This window comes from Salvelinus sp. IW2-2015, linkage group LG8, assembly GCF_002910315.2.
Source record: "Salvelinus sp. IW2-2015 linkage group LG8, ASM291031v2, whole genome shotgun sequence".
In the NCBI taxonomy this organism is placed as follows: Eukaryota; Metazoa; Chordata; class Actinopteri; order Salmoniformes; family Salmonidae; genus Salvelinus; species Salvelinus sp. IW2-2015.
In genome coordinates this window covers 51511852-51530138 of record NC_036848.1, presented here as the reverse complement: position 1 = coordinate 51530138, position 18287 = coordinate 51511852, and the positions used below count along the sequence as shown (strand labels likewise).

The 18287-nt window shown below is 41.5% G+C and overlaps 1 protein-coding gene across 4 annotated transcripts in view; it reads left to right on the top strand.

Moving 5' to 3' along the window:
* Nucleotides 1-18287, top strand: part of mlip (muscular LMNA-interacting protein) — a 53902-nt gene that overhangs the window by 18664 nt on the left and 16951 nt on the right. For 3 of the 4 annotated variants that reach the window (XM_023993647.2, XM_023993650.2, XM_023993648.2), the window contains exons 2-11: nt 6643-6768; nt 9106-9243; nt 10009-12054; nt 12481-12552; nt 13355-13435; nt 14174-14257; nt 14350-14409; nt 15561-15605; nt 17702-17755; nt 17924-18052. In XM_023993647.2, coding sequence (XP_023849415.1) covers nt 6643-6768; nt 9106-9243; nt 10009-12054; nt 12481-12552; nt 13355-13435; nt 14174-14257; nt 14350-14409; nt 15561-15605; nt 17702-17755; nt 17924-18052 — 2835 coding nt within the window. Of the gene's footprint in view, nt 1-6302; nt 6398-6642; nt 6769-9105; nt 9244-10008; nt 12055-12480; nt 12553-13354; nt 13436-14173; nt 14258-14349; nt 14410-15560; nt 15606-17701; nt 17756-17923; nt 18053-18287 lie in introns of those variants that run through there. The other variant, XM_023993649.2, reaches the window with a different exon arrangement.

Sequence of the window (18287 nt, the reverse complement as noted above, 5' to 3'; positions counted from 1 at the left end):
CCTCTAAAGAGATTAGCCCGGCATGACTTGAGACAACCAACCCTTGAGAAAAAAACAAACCCCTGAGACAACCAAACCCTTGAGACAACCACCCTTGAGAAAACCAACCTCTGAGACAACCAACCCTTGAGACAACCAACCCTTGAGAAAAAAACAACCCTGAGACAACCAACCCTTTGAGACAACCAACCCTTGAGACAACCAACCCTTGCAACTGAAAAACCAACCCCTTGAGACAACCAACCCTTGAGACAACCCAACCCTGAGAAAACCAACCTGAGACAACCAAACCCTTGAGACAACCAACCCTGAGAAAAAACAACCCCTGAGACAACCAACCCTTGAGACAACCAACCCTTGAGAAAACCCAACCTCTGAGACAACCAACCCTTGAGACAACCAACCCTGAGAAAAACAACCCTGAGACAACCAACCCTTGAGAAAAACAACCCTTGAGAAAAAACAACCCTTGAGACAACCAACCCCTGAGACAACCAACCTCTGAGACAACCAACCCTTGGAACAACAACCCTTGAGACAACCAACCTCTGAGACAACCAACCCTGAGACAAACCAACCCGTCCTCCCATACCAATCGACTTCTGTGAAAATGTGTCTCCTCTTATCTCCAAGGGAGCAGATTCATTTTTCTCAGTTATAACATTGCATGAATTATTCAGGGTAGGAATACGATTTTTCCAACTCTCGTATTTTGGGATTATCTCTTTGTTTGTTCATGGTGTCTGGCTAATCCACTTTTGGTGTGGGTATAAAATGTCTTGCTGTGCATAATTAACAAAATTCATATCTAAAAGGACCTAGAAGCATTTACTGTATGCATCATGATATGAAAGTTATGGTCTGTCAGTCATGATATATTGTGTCACTAATTGCTGTCAGCCTACTCTGTTTTCCACTATTTATAAGGACAGCTGGTGAGAGTGGACATTTCAAAGGCTGCTGATTGCACTCTTGTTTATTTTTTCGGAGTAAATCTCATTCAAATGGATTTATAACGGCATTTTGTTTTGGGGAGTATTTCTTGTGGAACTTATGAAAGCTTGGGAATGGGCAAGCAGTTTAGATGTTAACTGAGGTTGTTATTCAATCATTTGCAGTGTATTTTCAGAAAGCATGTTTAATTTNCTTATGAAAGCTTGGGAATGGGCAAGCAGTTTAGATGTTAACTGAGGTTGTTATTCAATCATTTGCAGTGTATTTTCAGAAAGCATGTTTAATTTCCACAGCTGCTGTACCAATTAGCTACCCTGTGGTGCAGCGGTCTAAGGCACTGCATCTCAGTGCAAGAGGCGTCACCACAGACCCTGGTTTGAATCCAGGCTGTATAACATCTGGCCGTGATTGGGAGTCCCACAATTGGCCCAGCGTCGTCCGGYTTTGGCTGGAYTAGGCCGTCATTGTAAATAAGAATTAGTTATTAACTGACTTGCCTAGTTAAAGGTTAAATACAAAATAATAATAATAATAATGAAAATCAAACACAATTCTGAAAGCACTACAGATGTAGGATCTTCATTTGAGCCAGTGTGCTAAGGCAGGACAATAGTCCTGCAGCAGCAGTAAATGTTCATTATTATAATTAATGGATATTTTTGTAGGGGTTGATACAATTTTCGTAAGGTAAAATCAAGTCTAAAATTTTWAAGTGGAAACTTCAGATGTGTCAAGTGACATAATAAAAACATCCCCATCAAAATCCCTCAGTTTAAACTTCAAATACACTGCAATTTTTTAATTTCCTGCATTTCAGGGAAGTTATTCTATAACAGGGTGATCAAATTAAGATCTTACATCTGTATCACTTTTTCAAACTATGTTTGATTTTCATCAATCAAACAAAATTCTGAAAACAATAACTGGAAACCAAATCCAGATCCAAATCTAAAACCAAATCCAGATCAAACAATCAACCATTGATTTAATACCTGTAGCCTTGTGTTTTTGTTGCTGTAATTTAACACTCATACTTCAATGTCTTGGAGCAGTAGAGAAGGGAAAACAATGGAACGATCTGAAGTATAAATTCCGTGTTTGTGGGGTTTCCACTAGTTACCACAGCCACAAAGTAAATGTTGGCTATAATATCGTAAAAATGGATGAAGAAAAAATAATGTGCTTTTCGGTCTTAATTTAATGTTAGGGTTAGGAATAACGTTAGCAGTGTGGTTACGGTTATGGTTAGGTTTAAAATCACATTTTAAGAAGAGAAATTGTATGCGTTTATGACTTTGTGGCTGTGGTAACTAGTGACAAMCTTTGTTGAAGTCTTTTCTCTCAAGTTAGCTCTGGTCTCATGATAAACCCAGCGTCACTACGCAATAGAGAAGATACGAGAGCATGAAATCAACAAGGCTATTTCTGTCTAGCGACATTAAATCGAGGACAAAACCTGAGCTGCCTGCCTACATTTACAGTGACTGTCAGTTCAGCTGTTGGCTCAACAAGAGAACACTCCAGTGATCCCAAGACATACCTCATGCAGTTAACTGGAAGTTTGCAAAAACGTATTTTGTCAGCAGTTACATGTAYCATAGTAAAATACAAAGTTGTGTCGATTCTGAAAAATTGCTAATTGCAACCAGGCTGCAATTAAAGGGACATTTAACCCTTTTTCAATTTCATATTCATCTCTAGCACCACTCCAACATTGCAAATTGCACGTTAAAAGTAAAAAAGATAGAAGATAAGTGTTTCATCAACCAATTAGTGGGCAACYCCTACTCATAATTGGTTTAAATCACATGATGCACACCGATGATGTCATTTGAAACATTTATCTTTTTACTACAAAACAGAAACGCGCCATTTTCGCAAATGTTGATGTTGGGTGTTGTGCTGGAGATTTTGAATATGAAGTAGAAAAATGTTGACATTTCTCTTTAAGTGTCACTATATMGCACTCCTAATCTCTGGTGGACAGATCTACCTAAACATAACTGGTACTGTCACGCCCTGACCTTAGAGAGCCTTTTATTTCTCTATTTGGTTAGGTCAGGGTGTGATTTGGGTGGGCATTCTAGTTTGTCTATTTCTNGGTACTGTCACGCCCTGACCTTAGAGAGCCTTTTATTTCTCTATTTGGTTAGGTCAGGGTGTGATTTGGGTGGGCATTCTAGTTTGTCTATTTCTTTGTTGGCCGGGTATGGTTCCCAATCAGAGGCAGCTGTCTATCGTTGTCTCTGATTGGGGATCGTACTTAGGCAGCCCTTTTTCCCTCCTTCAGTTGTGGGATCTTGTTTGTGTGTAGTTGCTTTCTGCARGGCATATAGCTTCACGTCGTTTTCTTATTTTGTTGTTTTTCGGTGTCATTTTGAATAAAGAAAAAATGTATGCCTACCACGCTGCACCTTGGTCTCATTCTAACGACGAGCGTAACAGAAGATCCAACCACCAAAGGACCAAGCAGCGTGGCCAGGAGGAGCAGACGTCCTGGACATGGGAGGATATATTAGACGGTAAAGGATCCTGGACGTGGGAGGAGATCCACGCTGGAAAGGATCGCCTTCCATGGGAGCATGTGGAGGRAGCGAGAGAGGAACGGCGACGAAACCAGGAATCAAGGACACGACGCAACCACGAGAGGCAGCCCCCAAATATTTTTGGTTGGCGGAGCCAGGTTTCAGACCAGAGCCAACTCCCCGCACTCGCTTTAAGGAGCGTGTGACCGTTCAGGCACCATGTTTTGCGGAGATACACAATGTGTCTCCAGTGCGCATCCACAGCCCGGTGCGTTCTGTGCCAGCTCCTCGCACTTGCCGTGCGAAAGTGAGCATACAGCCAGGACGGGTTGTGCCGGGTCAGCGCTCCTGGTCTCCAGTATGCCTCCTCGGTCCAGAATATCCTGCGCCGGCTCTACGCACTGGGTCGCCAGTGCGCCTTCACAGCCCAGTGCGTCCTGTGCCAGCGCCCCGCACTTGCTGGGCTAAAGTGAGCATCCAGCCAGGATGGGTTGTGCCAGCGCTACACTCCAGACCTCCAGTGCGCCTCCATGGTCCAGTATATCCTGTGCCAGCTCCTTGCACCCGGCCTCCAGTGTGTGTCTCCAGCCTAGTACGTCCTGCGTGCCTATGGCTTCCACGCGCAAAGCCTCCACGTAGATGTCCATGGCCCGAAGCCTCCAGTGATTGATCCATTGCGCCCGACCGCCTCCATTTGGTACGATCCATGGCCTAACGGCCTCCAGTGACGATCCATGGGCCCGGAAGCCTCCAGTGACGATCCATGGCCCGGAATGCCTTCCATGTGACGATCAAGGCCCGAGCCTCCAGTGACGATCCAAGGCCCGAAGCCTCCAGTGACGATCCACGGCCCGAAGGCTCCAGTTTTGGCGGACCACGCCCGAAAGCCGTCCAGTGGCGGTCATCGGCCCGAAGCCGTCCAGTGGCGGTCCACGGCCCGAAGCCTGCAGTGGACGGTCACGGCACTGGAACCTGCTGGAACCGGGTCCGCGGTCCTGAACCTCCTTTGAGACGCGTCCGCGGGTCCTGAACCTCCTGAGGACGGTCCGCGGTACTGAACATCCTTGAGACGAATCCGCGGTCCTGAACCTCCCAGCGACGTTCCGCGGGTCCGGAAAACCTCCATCGACGGTCCGCGGTCCGGAACTCAGCGACGGTCCGCGGTCCTGAACTCAACGACGGTCCGCCGTCCAGCTAGCGTCCAGCGGCGTCCTCTAGGCTCCAGGCGGTCAGCGTTCCAGCGGTGAGTCCACGTCCAGGTCCCAGTCCACGTCTCCAGCGGTGGTCCGCAGTCAGCGTCTTCCAGCGGCGGTCCCAACGGCTCCGGCGTTCCACCGGAAGCGGAGGGATCAGCGTTAGCGGAGGCCGGGGGCCTACGTCCCGAACCGGCGCCGCGGCACCGAGATAGATGCCACCCGGAATCCTCCCCTTAGAGTTCAGGTTTGCGCCGGAGTCCACATCTGTTTGGGGGGGGTGGGTACTGTCACGCCCTGACCTTAGAGAGCCTTTTATTTCTCTATTTGGTTAGGTCAGGGTGTGATTTGCGTGGGCATTCTAGTTTGTCTATTTCTTTGTTGGCCGGGTATGGTTCCCAATCAGAGGCAGCTGTCTATCGTTGTCTCTGATTGGGGATCATACTTAGGCAACCCTTTTTCCCACCTTCAGTTGTGGGATCCTGTTTGTGTGTAGTTGCTTTCATTTTGAATAAAGAAAAAATGTATGCCTACCACGCTGCACCTTGGTCTCATTCTAACGACGTGCGTAACAGGTACAGTAGAATATGTCGGGAAGGAATGGGACGCATGGGCCAACGAGCAGTATTAGTTCCGGTGTTTGGGTTTTTCGTTATTTGGACAAATCACGGTTTCGCAGGTGTTAACATCTTTRGGATTTCAGAAGGGGAGGGGAAATTCGTCCCGGGATCTTGCAAAGAGTGAGGTTCCGCAACTCAATCCGGTTCCGCTCCTTGTTCTAGCATCTCTTCTCTTAACACGTATGGACCCAGAACTTAATCAAGCAGCTGATCAATTACGCAAGMCTTTAGTTCTGGTTTAACCAACATTATGACACTCCCAATAAGCAAGTTAGTAGCATGGCATCACTGTGCTAGCTAAAGAAACAACCGTTGATTGCAGTGGCAGTTATTTTTACCGGCATGATCCATRTCTCTAAACTGGTAGTAAGGGATTCTAAACATTTACTTTATGTTCATTTCCTCAGGACTTTTCAATCCTATTTACAAAGTATGGTCCAATACAAGCACGACTCTTCAATATTGAACAGTCATAGTCTTGGTTGTTGTAATAAATACTGTAGTTTACATATACGAGCAGGTTGACGAYGCAGAACTGAGCGATTTCCATTAGATGGGCCAGCTGAAAAGTCAAAATTGGCTATTATTGTAAAAATTCATGAAACAAGATTAATGATGAAAAATGCTAACCTGTCACATACTTCCTCATCATTGTGTAAACTTTTGTGGAGTTAAGGTGTAAGTTAACAGATTCATTGGAATATTAATAGGGAGACCCACAGAATGTATATTAATTTATTTCAGTAGTATATACAGAATGTATGTTAATTTATTTCAAGTAGTTAGATAATATTGATAATACAAAACATGTTTTCTTTCCAAATGGAGGAGGGGAAAAACGCACTTGTCTGCCTATATTCTTTGTCTCCTGCTCAGTCAGCCAACAATCATTAACTGTGAGCTCTTAAAATGTGAACAGGGCCGGACTCATTTCTCCCTCCTACGTGTACATATTCATGTAGTCTGAATTGAGCTTCTGTTCTGACACATTCCATTTTGAGTACTACATCCCAAAACGAATTTGGAAAAACACTGCATGATTCTCTTGAGCAGCTTTGGGCTTATTTCATGCAACTCTGACCAGAATAACTAAAGCAAGCAGAAGGTAAACCACATCTCAGGGTGTCTTTACTCTCTTGCAACATCCTTTTAAATGGTAGAAATACATACTTTATAAGTAGAAATATTCACAATATGTGTATCACTAGCGTGCGACAGTTCTTCAGCAATGTAGTTTAATTACAAACTCAGATCATGTGATTTGAATTGTTTTTTAATGTGAAGATCACAGACATAAGATGATAAGAACATGTGTAACCATCAAACAATTTGTTCCTTTCTTATTTACAGGTCTCAGAAGAAGTGTCATCCAAGCTTCTTTTTTATACATTTGTGCCGGTGTTAAAGACATTGCCAATTAAAATCACTCTCACAGAGGCTGCGAAAACAGGACTACTCACAGGCAAACCAAATAAGGTACTTGCCACCAACTTCAATCAGCCACTTTTGTGTGGTCTCAATTCTTACACTGTAAAATAAAKATATGTTGATTCAACATYAAATTGTAAGGGAACCAGCTGCATCAGAATTGTGCATTTTCAACTGGTTGCCTTACAATTGTATGTTGAATAAACATATTTTTTATTTAATTTTTTACAGTGTATGCATGAATACATGAATTTTTTTAAATTTCAGATAATATTCCTGTCAAAACATTATTAACAACGCACCAACTGAACAGGATGAGATGATATCTCTTCATCGATACAGCTATTTCAAATGTCATACGCTCATCAGATGAGAAAGAAATAGAAAATATGTTTGACCAATCCATGTTTGCGTCCATTTCCACAGTCTCAAACTTTGACTGTAGCTTTTGTTGTTTTTCAATGCACCTGATTAGGAAATGATAATGTTTATATAACATTAGTTGTCAAATAGTCACTGTTGATATGGGAATCAGTTTTTCATTGAGCGAATATTTCACACAACGCCTATGGGATTTTCAATGCGCTTCAATTCAAGCACTCAGTTAGCGAATCCATTTAGTTAAGGCAACCATGAAGCAAGTCTGTTGACTCTGTAGTGTAGAAAAAGACTGCATTATCACATGGACATAATTGCATCAGGCTTGTAGTACATGAGGTGTGGTTGTGAATAATATCCAGAGAGACTGGCTCAATAGGTTACCATAGATACAAATGTGAAGAGTTCAAACACTCCAGGCCTTTTTTCTTTACCATGGTAACATACAGAACACAGGAGAAACKAAATCTGCAAGTTATTTATTTAAAGTCAATCTTCGGTTTCCTTTCCTGTTGAATATGAAGGTCTGAGTTATGCACATGGATCTCTAAGAGTCTGTTGTTCAGAAAACCAGCAGATGTCACAAGGAGGTTATTTCATAGGTGAATAAAAACTGCAGGTGCACTCTGTGAGCAAACGTTAAGTAGTATACAGTATATACTACAAATCAGGATAGATCAGGATACAAGTCTAGCTCCAATAGGCTCCTTAATAACAGCTTCTACCCCCAAGCCATATGACTGCTGAACAGTTAATCAAATGGACACCCAGACTATTTACATTGACCCCCCCCCCCATTTTATTTTTACGCTGCTGCTACTCGGCTGTTTATTATCTATGCATAGTTACTTCACACCTACCTACATGTACAAATTACCTTGACTAACCTGTACCCCCGCACATTGACTCGGTACTGGTACCCCATGTATATAGCCTCGCTATTATTATTATTTTATTGTATTACRTTTTATTTTATTTTTTACTTTAGTTTATTTAGTAAATATTTTCTTAACTATTTCTTGAACTGCATTGTTTGTTAAGTGCTTGTAAGTAAGCATTTCACGGTAAGGTCTACACCTGTTGTGTTCATCACATGTGACAAATAAAATTCTATTTGATAAAAAGCTGAGAGACGTAAAGGTGAGATGATACTTATCTCAATGTTCTTTGCTATTTTCTCCTTAATATTCTCTCCATACCTAGCATGATTAGGACCAATAATAACATGTATACTGCTTACTTGTGTCAAATGTCATTAGAGTGGTCTTACACCGTATTTCATCAATTCAATTAGAACCTATCGAAGCTTCTAAGCCTTGTAGAATGAACTGGCATTGTGGATGAAAGGTTCTTATTATCATGGATTAGTCTCAATCTAGTCAATCATACTGTATGCCAAATGGTTTGGATTATGCAACAAATGTTGTTAAAAGAGCTTCTCTTACTGTAGAAGTCCAGCTTTACCTTTTTGAACATCCATTTGGAGTACAATTGAAAGAAAGACAGAATACATGATGCTTTCTCCGCATACTAATTACATTTTAAATGCAGTGTATCACACATCTAGTTAACATCTAGTGAATCTAGTGAATCTCTAGAAGAAAACACACTAACATTTATGAATGTTTCGTTTTATTTAGACAGTGAAGAAAGATTTCTAAATGAAGAGAACATACTGTGTGATTCTGTAGTCAGTCAGTCATCCATGACGGGTGTCRCTTCTCCCCTAGAGAAATTACTTACTATAATTATGAACAACAAATAGTTCCAGTTAAGCTCTTACTCAACCAGTGGGGCATGTGGTAGTGCATGTGTACAGTTCATGTGGGACATGTGTTCTGGTAAAAGGAAACCCAGGAGAGAGACATAATTACACATCCCGCTCTCGCGGGGTGCTGGAAGGAGCTGGAAGTTATACACASGGACTTGTCGAGGTTCTCTTCAGGATTGCTCAGGTTACAGTAACTCATCTAAGTGGCTCATCAACGTTTCCTAATTCTCTGTCAGAATTTAGGAGTTCCCAAGCAGAAGGCGACTGAAGACACCATGTCGGACGGAGGGCTTTTCAAGGCAGAGGTGATCTATATCAGGGACTGTGAAAAACGTGGAGCAGGGGACATGGTCCAACAGGAGACATATACTCGGGTAAGTGCATGGGCTTATGTTCTACTCTTACTACCTCAATGTGATACTCACATTTACAGCAGAACCAACAACAACATTAATCACAAAGTGAATCTTAAAGCTTTGTATTCATTTTCTATATGTTGCACCTTCTCTGCTTGAGGCCTAGACATAGTAACTTTAATCGAAGTTGGGCAAAAATATTTTAGAATAACAATGTTTTGTCAAGGCTAACAGCTTGACTCCCTTCCATATGTGACCATTCTAATTACATACTGTAGCTTCTGAGATTAAATCTATACATAGGAATAAAAATGACACACAAATGGCAGATCGGAATTTTTGGTTCCAACCCTACTTGCCATAATCTATACTGTTCCAATTGTTGTGACCTTTGCTTGTACCTTTTAAATGAGAGAACATGCCTTCTGAGATTCCATTTTTAAATTGTATAGCAAAAGACAAACAAATTGGATATATGAAGCTTTGGTTACAATCCTGATTTGAAGTTGGGTCTCAGATATGCAATGTATTAGTGATTATGTAAAAATCCAGTTTGGTTTACCCTTTTCTAAATTATATTTGCCTGAGACTGCTTTAATTACTTTGCAAATMAATGGCAAAATGTTTATCTATCATGGTTCAATAATTCAGAATTTGAAATAAAATCAAATAAAAAAAATCTACCTCATTGACAGTCGTCTTCAGTTATCGTTAGTCAACAATGTGTTAATTAATATTCATAGAACCTTTTCACTCCTATCCCATGTTTTTTTCCCTTCTCAGTTGATATCTCCTCCTGATCACACAACCCCACCCCAGACCCCTCCGCCTATAAATACCCAGCCAGAAAATACAGTCCACCATTTTGTATCCGGGCCCGCTACTATGGAAACAGCTGTTAACAAACACCAGGGCATTTCTCAGCAGCAGTGGCACAACACCCCTGTGGGTGCTGAGGTCAGCTTGGATCTCTTTTTAAATAGAGAGTCTGACTCAGACGAGAGACTAAGCCCCGCTAACTCCACAGACCTGTTTCCTGCTTCTTCYAAGAGTCAGAGTCAGGAGTCCATCCTCTCTGAGAGTTGGGACAAAGACAGGAGCTGGTCTGCACTGCAAATGTCCCCTGAGATGTCTCGCGCAGTGTCCCCGTGCTCCTCAGTGAGATCTGGCATGTTCACCCCTTCTGTTGTGCGAGTCAAGAGGCACTCCCTAGAACCTGGCTCCAGTTTAATCCACATGCCGCCAACCTGCCTCTCACCAACTTGTTGTGCAAGTCCCTCCTCGTCCCCCTGTCCCCTGTCCCCCCGCTCCCGCCACAGGCCCCCTCCCACGCGGCTCTCCCTGCTAACAGCTATCCTCCGAAAGGGCCGCCTGCCAGTCCTYTCCCCTACTCTGACTCTACAGAGACCCTACTCCCCCTGCTGGCCCATTCACCATGGGACTTCCTGTAATGCCTGCTCTGCAGCCTCCAGTGTGGCCTCTATTCCGCTGGAGGTGTTCTCATCCAGGGCCCAGTCCTCAGCCTCCATACACAGCCCAGCTCAGAGTTACCATCACAGGGATGGATGTGTGTTAGAGTCCCTTAGATCTGTCAATGCACCCCTGTCCATAGAGTCTAAGGAGCTTTCCACCTCATGGAGAATGGTTGGCCCTCACAGCCCACCATTAAGACACTCAGATGAACTGAAATCAAACAATGGAATTATCTCTGAGAGGGTCACCTCCCCCTCTTATCGAAGCCTTGTGGCGTCACCAGTCCCACCGTTGTCTCAACCGTTTCTTCAGAACCTCCCCAAACCAGTAGACTACARCAAAGTTCCAAGTCCACCTCTGTACTCATCACACTCAAGATTCAGGCGTCTGTTTCCTGAGCCACTCAACGACTCAATTAACTCAAGACTTAACTCACTGTCACCTGAGCCGAAACCAGTTAAGAACCAGGGGGCTTCTGTGCCCCACGATTCAAATCAACCCCTTTATTCGTCACACTCAAGACTTAAATGTCTGTCTCCTAACCCAGCTCACAACCAGGGGACCTCTGCATGTCAACCTCTTTACTCATCCTTCTCAAAGCTCAGCTCACCGTCTCCCGGACTAGTAAACTCCTCATCAAACTCAACACTRGACTCACTGTCTCCCGGACCAGTAAACACCTCATCAAACTCAACACTCGACTCACTGTCTGCTGAACCTAAACCAGTTAGCAAGAACTTTGTACAAGCTCTGAATTCTCACCTACGATCAAAGCTCACCTTTCTGTCTTCTGCACCTGCTAATAACCAGGAGACCTTTAAGGCCCTCGATACGTCTACACCTGAAGTTTCCTCCATGGGAACCTCTAACAATCGGGGGATTTCTATGGGGACCCTTAACACCTGGGGGACRGCAAGACCCCAAGTTTGGAGTCCACTGCCCTACTCATGTCTTTCCAGGTCTCCTAAACCACGCTCTCTCTGTGCCCCAGAGGGCCATCTTTCTGCCTCATCCCACTCACCCAGTGGCACAGTTTCCTCTGCACGGAGGTACACAGATACAATATCACCAACCCCATTACAGAACGGCCTGAAAACACCTCCACACTCGATGCTGCAACTCGGTGTCTCCCCAGCTCACAGAGCTTTCCACCTCACTCCCACCCTCTACACACCCCCTGGATGTCCATCACCTAAGCCCCCCACTCCCCCCTCTACACCCGACTGCTTCACCCTCTCCCCTTCTCCGGCGCCCCCGACCCGTGACCTTACTCCGTCTCCCTCTCTCTCCCTGCGCTCTACGCCCTCTCCATGCCTATGGAGGGAGATGTCAGACTCCATTGATACAAAAAGAAAGGTAGCTACTCTGCATGCTGGCATGCAGTCCAATCGCACGCCACCCGCATGAGTCAAGTAAACAAAGACAAAGGAAACTATTAATGTCCTGTGACCGACATTGAGTACTGTAAGGATGATTGAGTATCTGGCAAGATGCCGCTKGGCTAAAAATGATCTTGTTAACTTACAACTTCTAACAGCAACTATATTGTCCTTGGTTCCCAACTGTCATATTTGCTTTTCAGAGTTAMACAGTTAGTCAAAGGTTTTTTTCATGAAAATGTTGTAGGGTTCGTGTGCATTATGTCTAAACAGAATTGTGTTGTTACATTGAGAAATGGAGTCCTTTTGAACATTTATAGCAAAGCCCAGCCTGGGAATAGCACTATAAATAAGATTTGTTTTGTAATTTTCATATCCCTCCGCCCGTCCCTCTCAACTCTAGCCACACAAGATCAAGTTAAGCTATAAAGCCCTCGCTGCAATTCCCACAAACACCGTTCTGTTGGACCAGCAGGTAAGCACAGTCTATTGACGTTTCTGTTGAAAACCCAATATCCCTATCTCATTGCTAATTGACAATCAGCCAGAAACATTACAGTTAAACAGCTGCCAAATTATGGTTGATACAGACACACCTGACGTGGATCAATCTGCAGTAGAAACAATACACTTCCCCCCCACCCCTGTTTTGTTAAAAAGCTGACAGATAGGGCTGGAGAAAATGTAACCATTCAAAATTATAGACAGAGTTAGGGATGCAAGGACAGTCCGATTTTGGGGCCACGAGTTGAGGAATGAAAGTATTTTTAGTGACTGAAATTAGGTGGTTTATTCAGTCAAATGGAGGAATAACATGCTATAATAATAAAATGCTTATTCTAATGAGTCACTACAGTTCTCATTTAGTCAACAGAATTGGAATGAGTTCATTTTGTTAATACAGAAAATGAATTACCTTTGATTGTGCCTGTGACAGGGTTTACATGCTTCAGACTGAGGATAGAAGTGGAAGACAGGAACATTTACTAAATGCCTGACACCCTCAATCGCTTTACAAATGTTMACTCAATAGAAAATTCATTAAAACATGCTCCATTGAATAAAGAAAAAAGTTTGTAAAACCTTGAAAGTTGTCCTCCTCGTTCTGTGACAAAGTAAGAGAACATATACTACAAAGAAAGAATTTCAAACAGTATGTGCGGATCAGGAAAATACTCACACAAAAGGGTGATCAAATTAAGATCCTACACCTGTACGTACTGTACTGTACGTTGTGTCCATTGATGTTTCCATCTGAATTTATATTGCTTTCACAGGCAATTGATGATCAAGTGGAAAAAGAAGGAGATTCACAGGACCCAGTGGACAGACGTAAGAAAGAGGACACACATGCAGAGGTACAGTACAGTGGAGTACAGTGAAGTACAGTGGAGTACAGTGGAGTACAGTGCAGATCAGTGTGGCCTCTGATTCCTAAGACACTGTGTACTTGTAGCAATTATTTTGTAAATATATTCTATGAACCTTGAAAAATGTAGATGCTTGTTTGCCAGAACTRTTCTTTACACGTTTCCATGTAGATGTACTTGACTTTGAGGCAGCTGAGCATCTGTACTGTAAAAAAGTCCAATACTTTCTCTGAAGTGTTCGGAAACCAATTTAGTCAGTTCAAAAGTAAGGTGCAAATTTCTATTTTAAAACCATATATTGCAGGACTGTTAGCTTGATGCATCCCTTGGATATGTTAAGTAGAAATTATTTACCAATATTGAATGTTAAAAGCCTGTTATTTTTGAAATGAAGTGACCTTTAATTAATATAGACCACACGGACCACATTCAATAAATCTGATTTTCAATCTAAATAAAGATTTGCTAAAGTTCAAAATTCAGCATTTTGACATCCTCTGTGACTTCTATGAAGATTTTAACCCACTAACCCCCAAAATAGTCCAAGTTTTTGTAGTATAGTATTCTACAGTTTGCTACAGAATACTATACTATTCTATAAATTAAATCAAATATATTGCAGGACTGTTAGCTTGATGATAAAGGTATTGTTAAGAATATTAAAGTTACTATAGCCTTGCCTATATGCTGCAAGAATGTCTATTTAACTGCTGATTCTCTCTACAGATGTGTTCCCCTGCACAGTTGCGAAAGCAGTCAGAAGATCTGTACGCTGTCATAGACGAAGTGTTAGAGGACCCCATTCCAATGGTGAGTTTTGTATTGACCTGCACTCACTTGAGCCAAAGTGGAAGAGATCAAATGAAGTGTTCTCTTTTATGATTACTTTTGGCATCTTTCAGCGCCAAGCATCTCCTGCCCTCGCATACTCCAGGGAATCAATGGACAAATGTGCACCAAAGGTATGTAAGAAGCTGTTCAGGTGGGCCTTCATGCTTCAGCAAACAAATGAAAGGAGGGCAGCTCAATAGCAATGTCAAAAAATCAGGAGAAGGGTTTGAGAAAACTTCCAATGTAAGAAGCACTCACAGCAATATGTAGAATAGAAAACCTTTTTTCCCAGAAGGAACTTCAGTTGTGGCAAGTCAGATAAGATAAAGATATATATAGTAAACATACAAACAACAACATTCACACATGACAYATACAAATGGTTACAAGGTATAATATATACAAGATAAACATACTCCACACAAATACATTTTCATTTAAACGCCGTACTGACGCTGGTAAAAAACTGTTAGTGGTTCTCTTGGTTTTAAGAGTGTATACGCCCTGATTGCGCTATTGCATATTTACTGTTCAGTGGATGTGTTATCCAAAATTATTTCTTTACCCCTCTTACGTCAGCGGTCTGTTTAAATGTCTCGTAGGTGGCTCGTCTCTTATGTCAGACTTTGTTCAGTTTCTCATAACTTATTAGAAATCAATAATGTGATCCATTCTTATCATATTGGCAATCTAATGCACAACGGAAAATATTGTATCACTATGCATGTCTATAAATCTCAGTGAAAACTCAAATAATCTCATTACATTGCATACAGGTACAGTAATCTCATTACAATGCARACAGGTACAGTAATCTCATTACATTGCATACAGGTACAGTAATCTCATTACATTGCATACAGGTACAGTAATCTCATTACATTGCATACAGGTACAGTAATCTCATTACATTGCATACAGGTACAGTAGCATAACATCCCTTTCTACATCCATTAGTCCAACTGTCTTTGTATGTTGGAGTGTGCATGTGCGTGTGCGTGTGCGTGGTCAGATACTGATCATATGAAACGAGATGATCCTCTAACTGGCTGATAATTATGCTGGTAATATCCCCTTCCATAGGGCTACACAATGTGTTACACAAAGTGGATTGAAAAGACAGTCCAGATATATAAAGGTGACATTCAGACTCATAACAGTCTACTTATACAATTACCACCACAAACAGCCCAGCAAGTAGATAAACTGACTTTACCAGGAATAGTCTTCTCATAAAGTTCTCATTATTTGTGTTTCTCTGTTTGCTTTCTCCCACATGTAGCGGTACACCTCATTGCCAAGGTCATTGGGACGTGAAACGAAATATGTGAGTATACACATGTATGTTTGTTTTGTTCCCGAAGCAAGATCCACTATACATTKCAAAATAAATGAGAATGCTTGTTATTGTGCATCTGGAAATGCAAACTTGCTCCCTAAAGGAAAAAAACAAACATTTTCAGGCTCTACAAAAAGATGAATCTGATGTCTATATTGGAAAGCACAATAACTTTGATGACTAATTACTGTGTCTGTAATTAAATGACTACACAATGTGCTATTTGATCAATCCATGAGGTGTTCTTTGTTGTGTTGTTTTCATTTCTCATATGTGTTTGTAAGAAAATAAATGAATAGAATATCCTGAAAAAGATTGTCCTCATGAGATTTAGAGATACCCTGTATATGAAAGCAGGTTACATTGCATAGGGAACATCACAATTTTTTTGTTTAGAGTAGTGGGTATGTTTGAYAAGGGGATTTTCTGAGTGAAAACTTGTGGCGGACTTTGGCTTTCATGATATCATTACGGTGGGGATGTTCTACCCCTCTAAGTCTCAATGGGTCTTCAGATCTCAAGCTGGAAATGTAATATGTTATAGTTAATAGACTATATCTGGAAATATTTACAGTGGGGCAAAAAAGTATTTAGTCAGCCACCAATTGTGCAAGTTCTCCCACTTAAAAAGATGAGAGAGGCCTGTAGGTACACTTCAACTATGACAGACAAAATGAGAAGAAAAAAAATCCAGAAAATCACATTGTAGGATTTTTAATGAATTTATTTGCAAATTATGGTGGAAAATAAGTATTTGGTCAATAACAAAAGTTTATCTCAATACTTTGTTATATACCCTTTGTTGGCAATGACAGAGGTCAAGCGTTTTCTGTAAGTCTTCACAAGGTTTTCACACACTGTTGCTGGTATTTTGGCCCATTCCTCCATGCAGATCTCCTCTAGAGCAGTGATGTTTTGGGGCTGTTGCTGGGCCTGTCTCTTATACACATCTAGATGTGTATAAGAGACAGCTTCAAACCAAGCTGCTTACCTATTGCAGATTCAGTCTTCCCAGCCTGGTGCAGGTCTACAATTTTGTGTTTCTGGTGTCCTTTGACAGCTCTTTGGTCTTGGCCATAGTGGAGTTTGAAGTGTGACTGTTTGAGGTTGTGGACAGGTGTCTTTTATACTGATAACAAGTTCAAACAGGTGCCATTAATACAGGTAACYAGTGGAGGACAGAGGAGCCTCTTAAAGAAGAAGTTACAGGTCTGTGAGAGCCAGAAATCTTGCTTGTTTGTAGGTGACCAAATACTTATTTTCCACCATAATTTGCAAATAAATTCATTAAAAATCCTACAATGTGATTTTCTGGATTTTTTTTTCTDATTTTGTCTGTCATAGTTGAAGTGTACCTATGATGAAAATTACAGGCCTCTCTCATCTTTTTAAGTGGGAGAACTTGCACAATTGGTGGCTGACTAAATACTTTTTTGCCCCACTGTAGATAAGTACAACAACTTAAAGAACAACTTGAAGTATCTCAGCATGCAAACAACATGACAGCTTTGTCTGGGGAACGAGACGGCATGATAAGACAGGATTCAAAACAAAACCAGTCATGAATGTTTCATTAAGTTGCATTTATATTCACTGAACTTTACGAATTGTACATCAAGAGACACATCGTTCTTTTCAAGATTCTGTCTTCAGTAGTTTGCAGACGTCTGAGAGTCCATTGTCATCGAAGCCAAAGAAAGACTCTTTCTAATCAAAGGAAGACTAGTTCTTTGTGCAGCAAGTTGACACTTGGATGATTACATACTGTATGTGGGATCTTAATTTGATCATCCTGTTGCAGGATAACAGGACATGTAAAGCTTGTAGTGTATTTAAGGTTTAAAAAGGCTTCTGAAGTTTATTTCCATTTTGAAATTSTAGACTTGATTTTCCCTTTACGAAAAATGTATTAACCCATACTAAAATGTCKATTTAATTATAATCAATATTATAATTCACCTGTTCTTACATGATCATTTTTTGGCTGTAGCAAACTGGGTCAAATTAAGATCCTACGTTTGTAGGAAAAATCCAAAATCCATCAACATTATATACAGTATGTGCTGATATTTTATTTTTTACAGGCAACCTTCAACCTACAACCGTCTGTTGAGAGAAAACTGGCAGACACCTATAAGGTATTTATTCTATTGCAAATATGTCAAATCTGTTTAAACTATGTTATGCCAATGAATGGCCATCACATATGCTTTGCTATTTCTTTATTAAGTGTATATTTACCGTGATCTTATGTTTTCGTTATCTACAAAAGCAAATTAATCMAGATATATTTTTAAACCTTACAGACCAAGCCTGGCGTAATTCGACCTGCCAATATTATCCCAAGATTGACAGAGGAAAATRATGATGAAGCGTTTCATCCAAACCCCTTCAAGCAATATCTGGATGAGTTGACTGTCAATGACCAGAACAAGGTAGGCATAGTTTAACCCACAATACCTTGGTATTAGGTTACCTCAGAACACGTGTGTGTTGAAAACAACTAAGTTTATTTTATGGGATTGCCTGATTCATTCAGAGTATGCATATTAACCAGCACTTAGACATCACTGTTTCCAAATAACATACTTGACATACATAAATGGGAAAGTGGGTTTAGTGTAGAACTTCTGCTTAAGTGTCTGTTTACTTGTAAAGGTTACTTTAGAG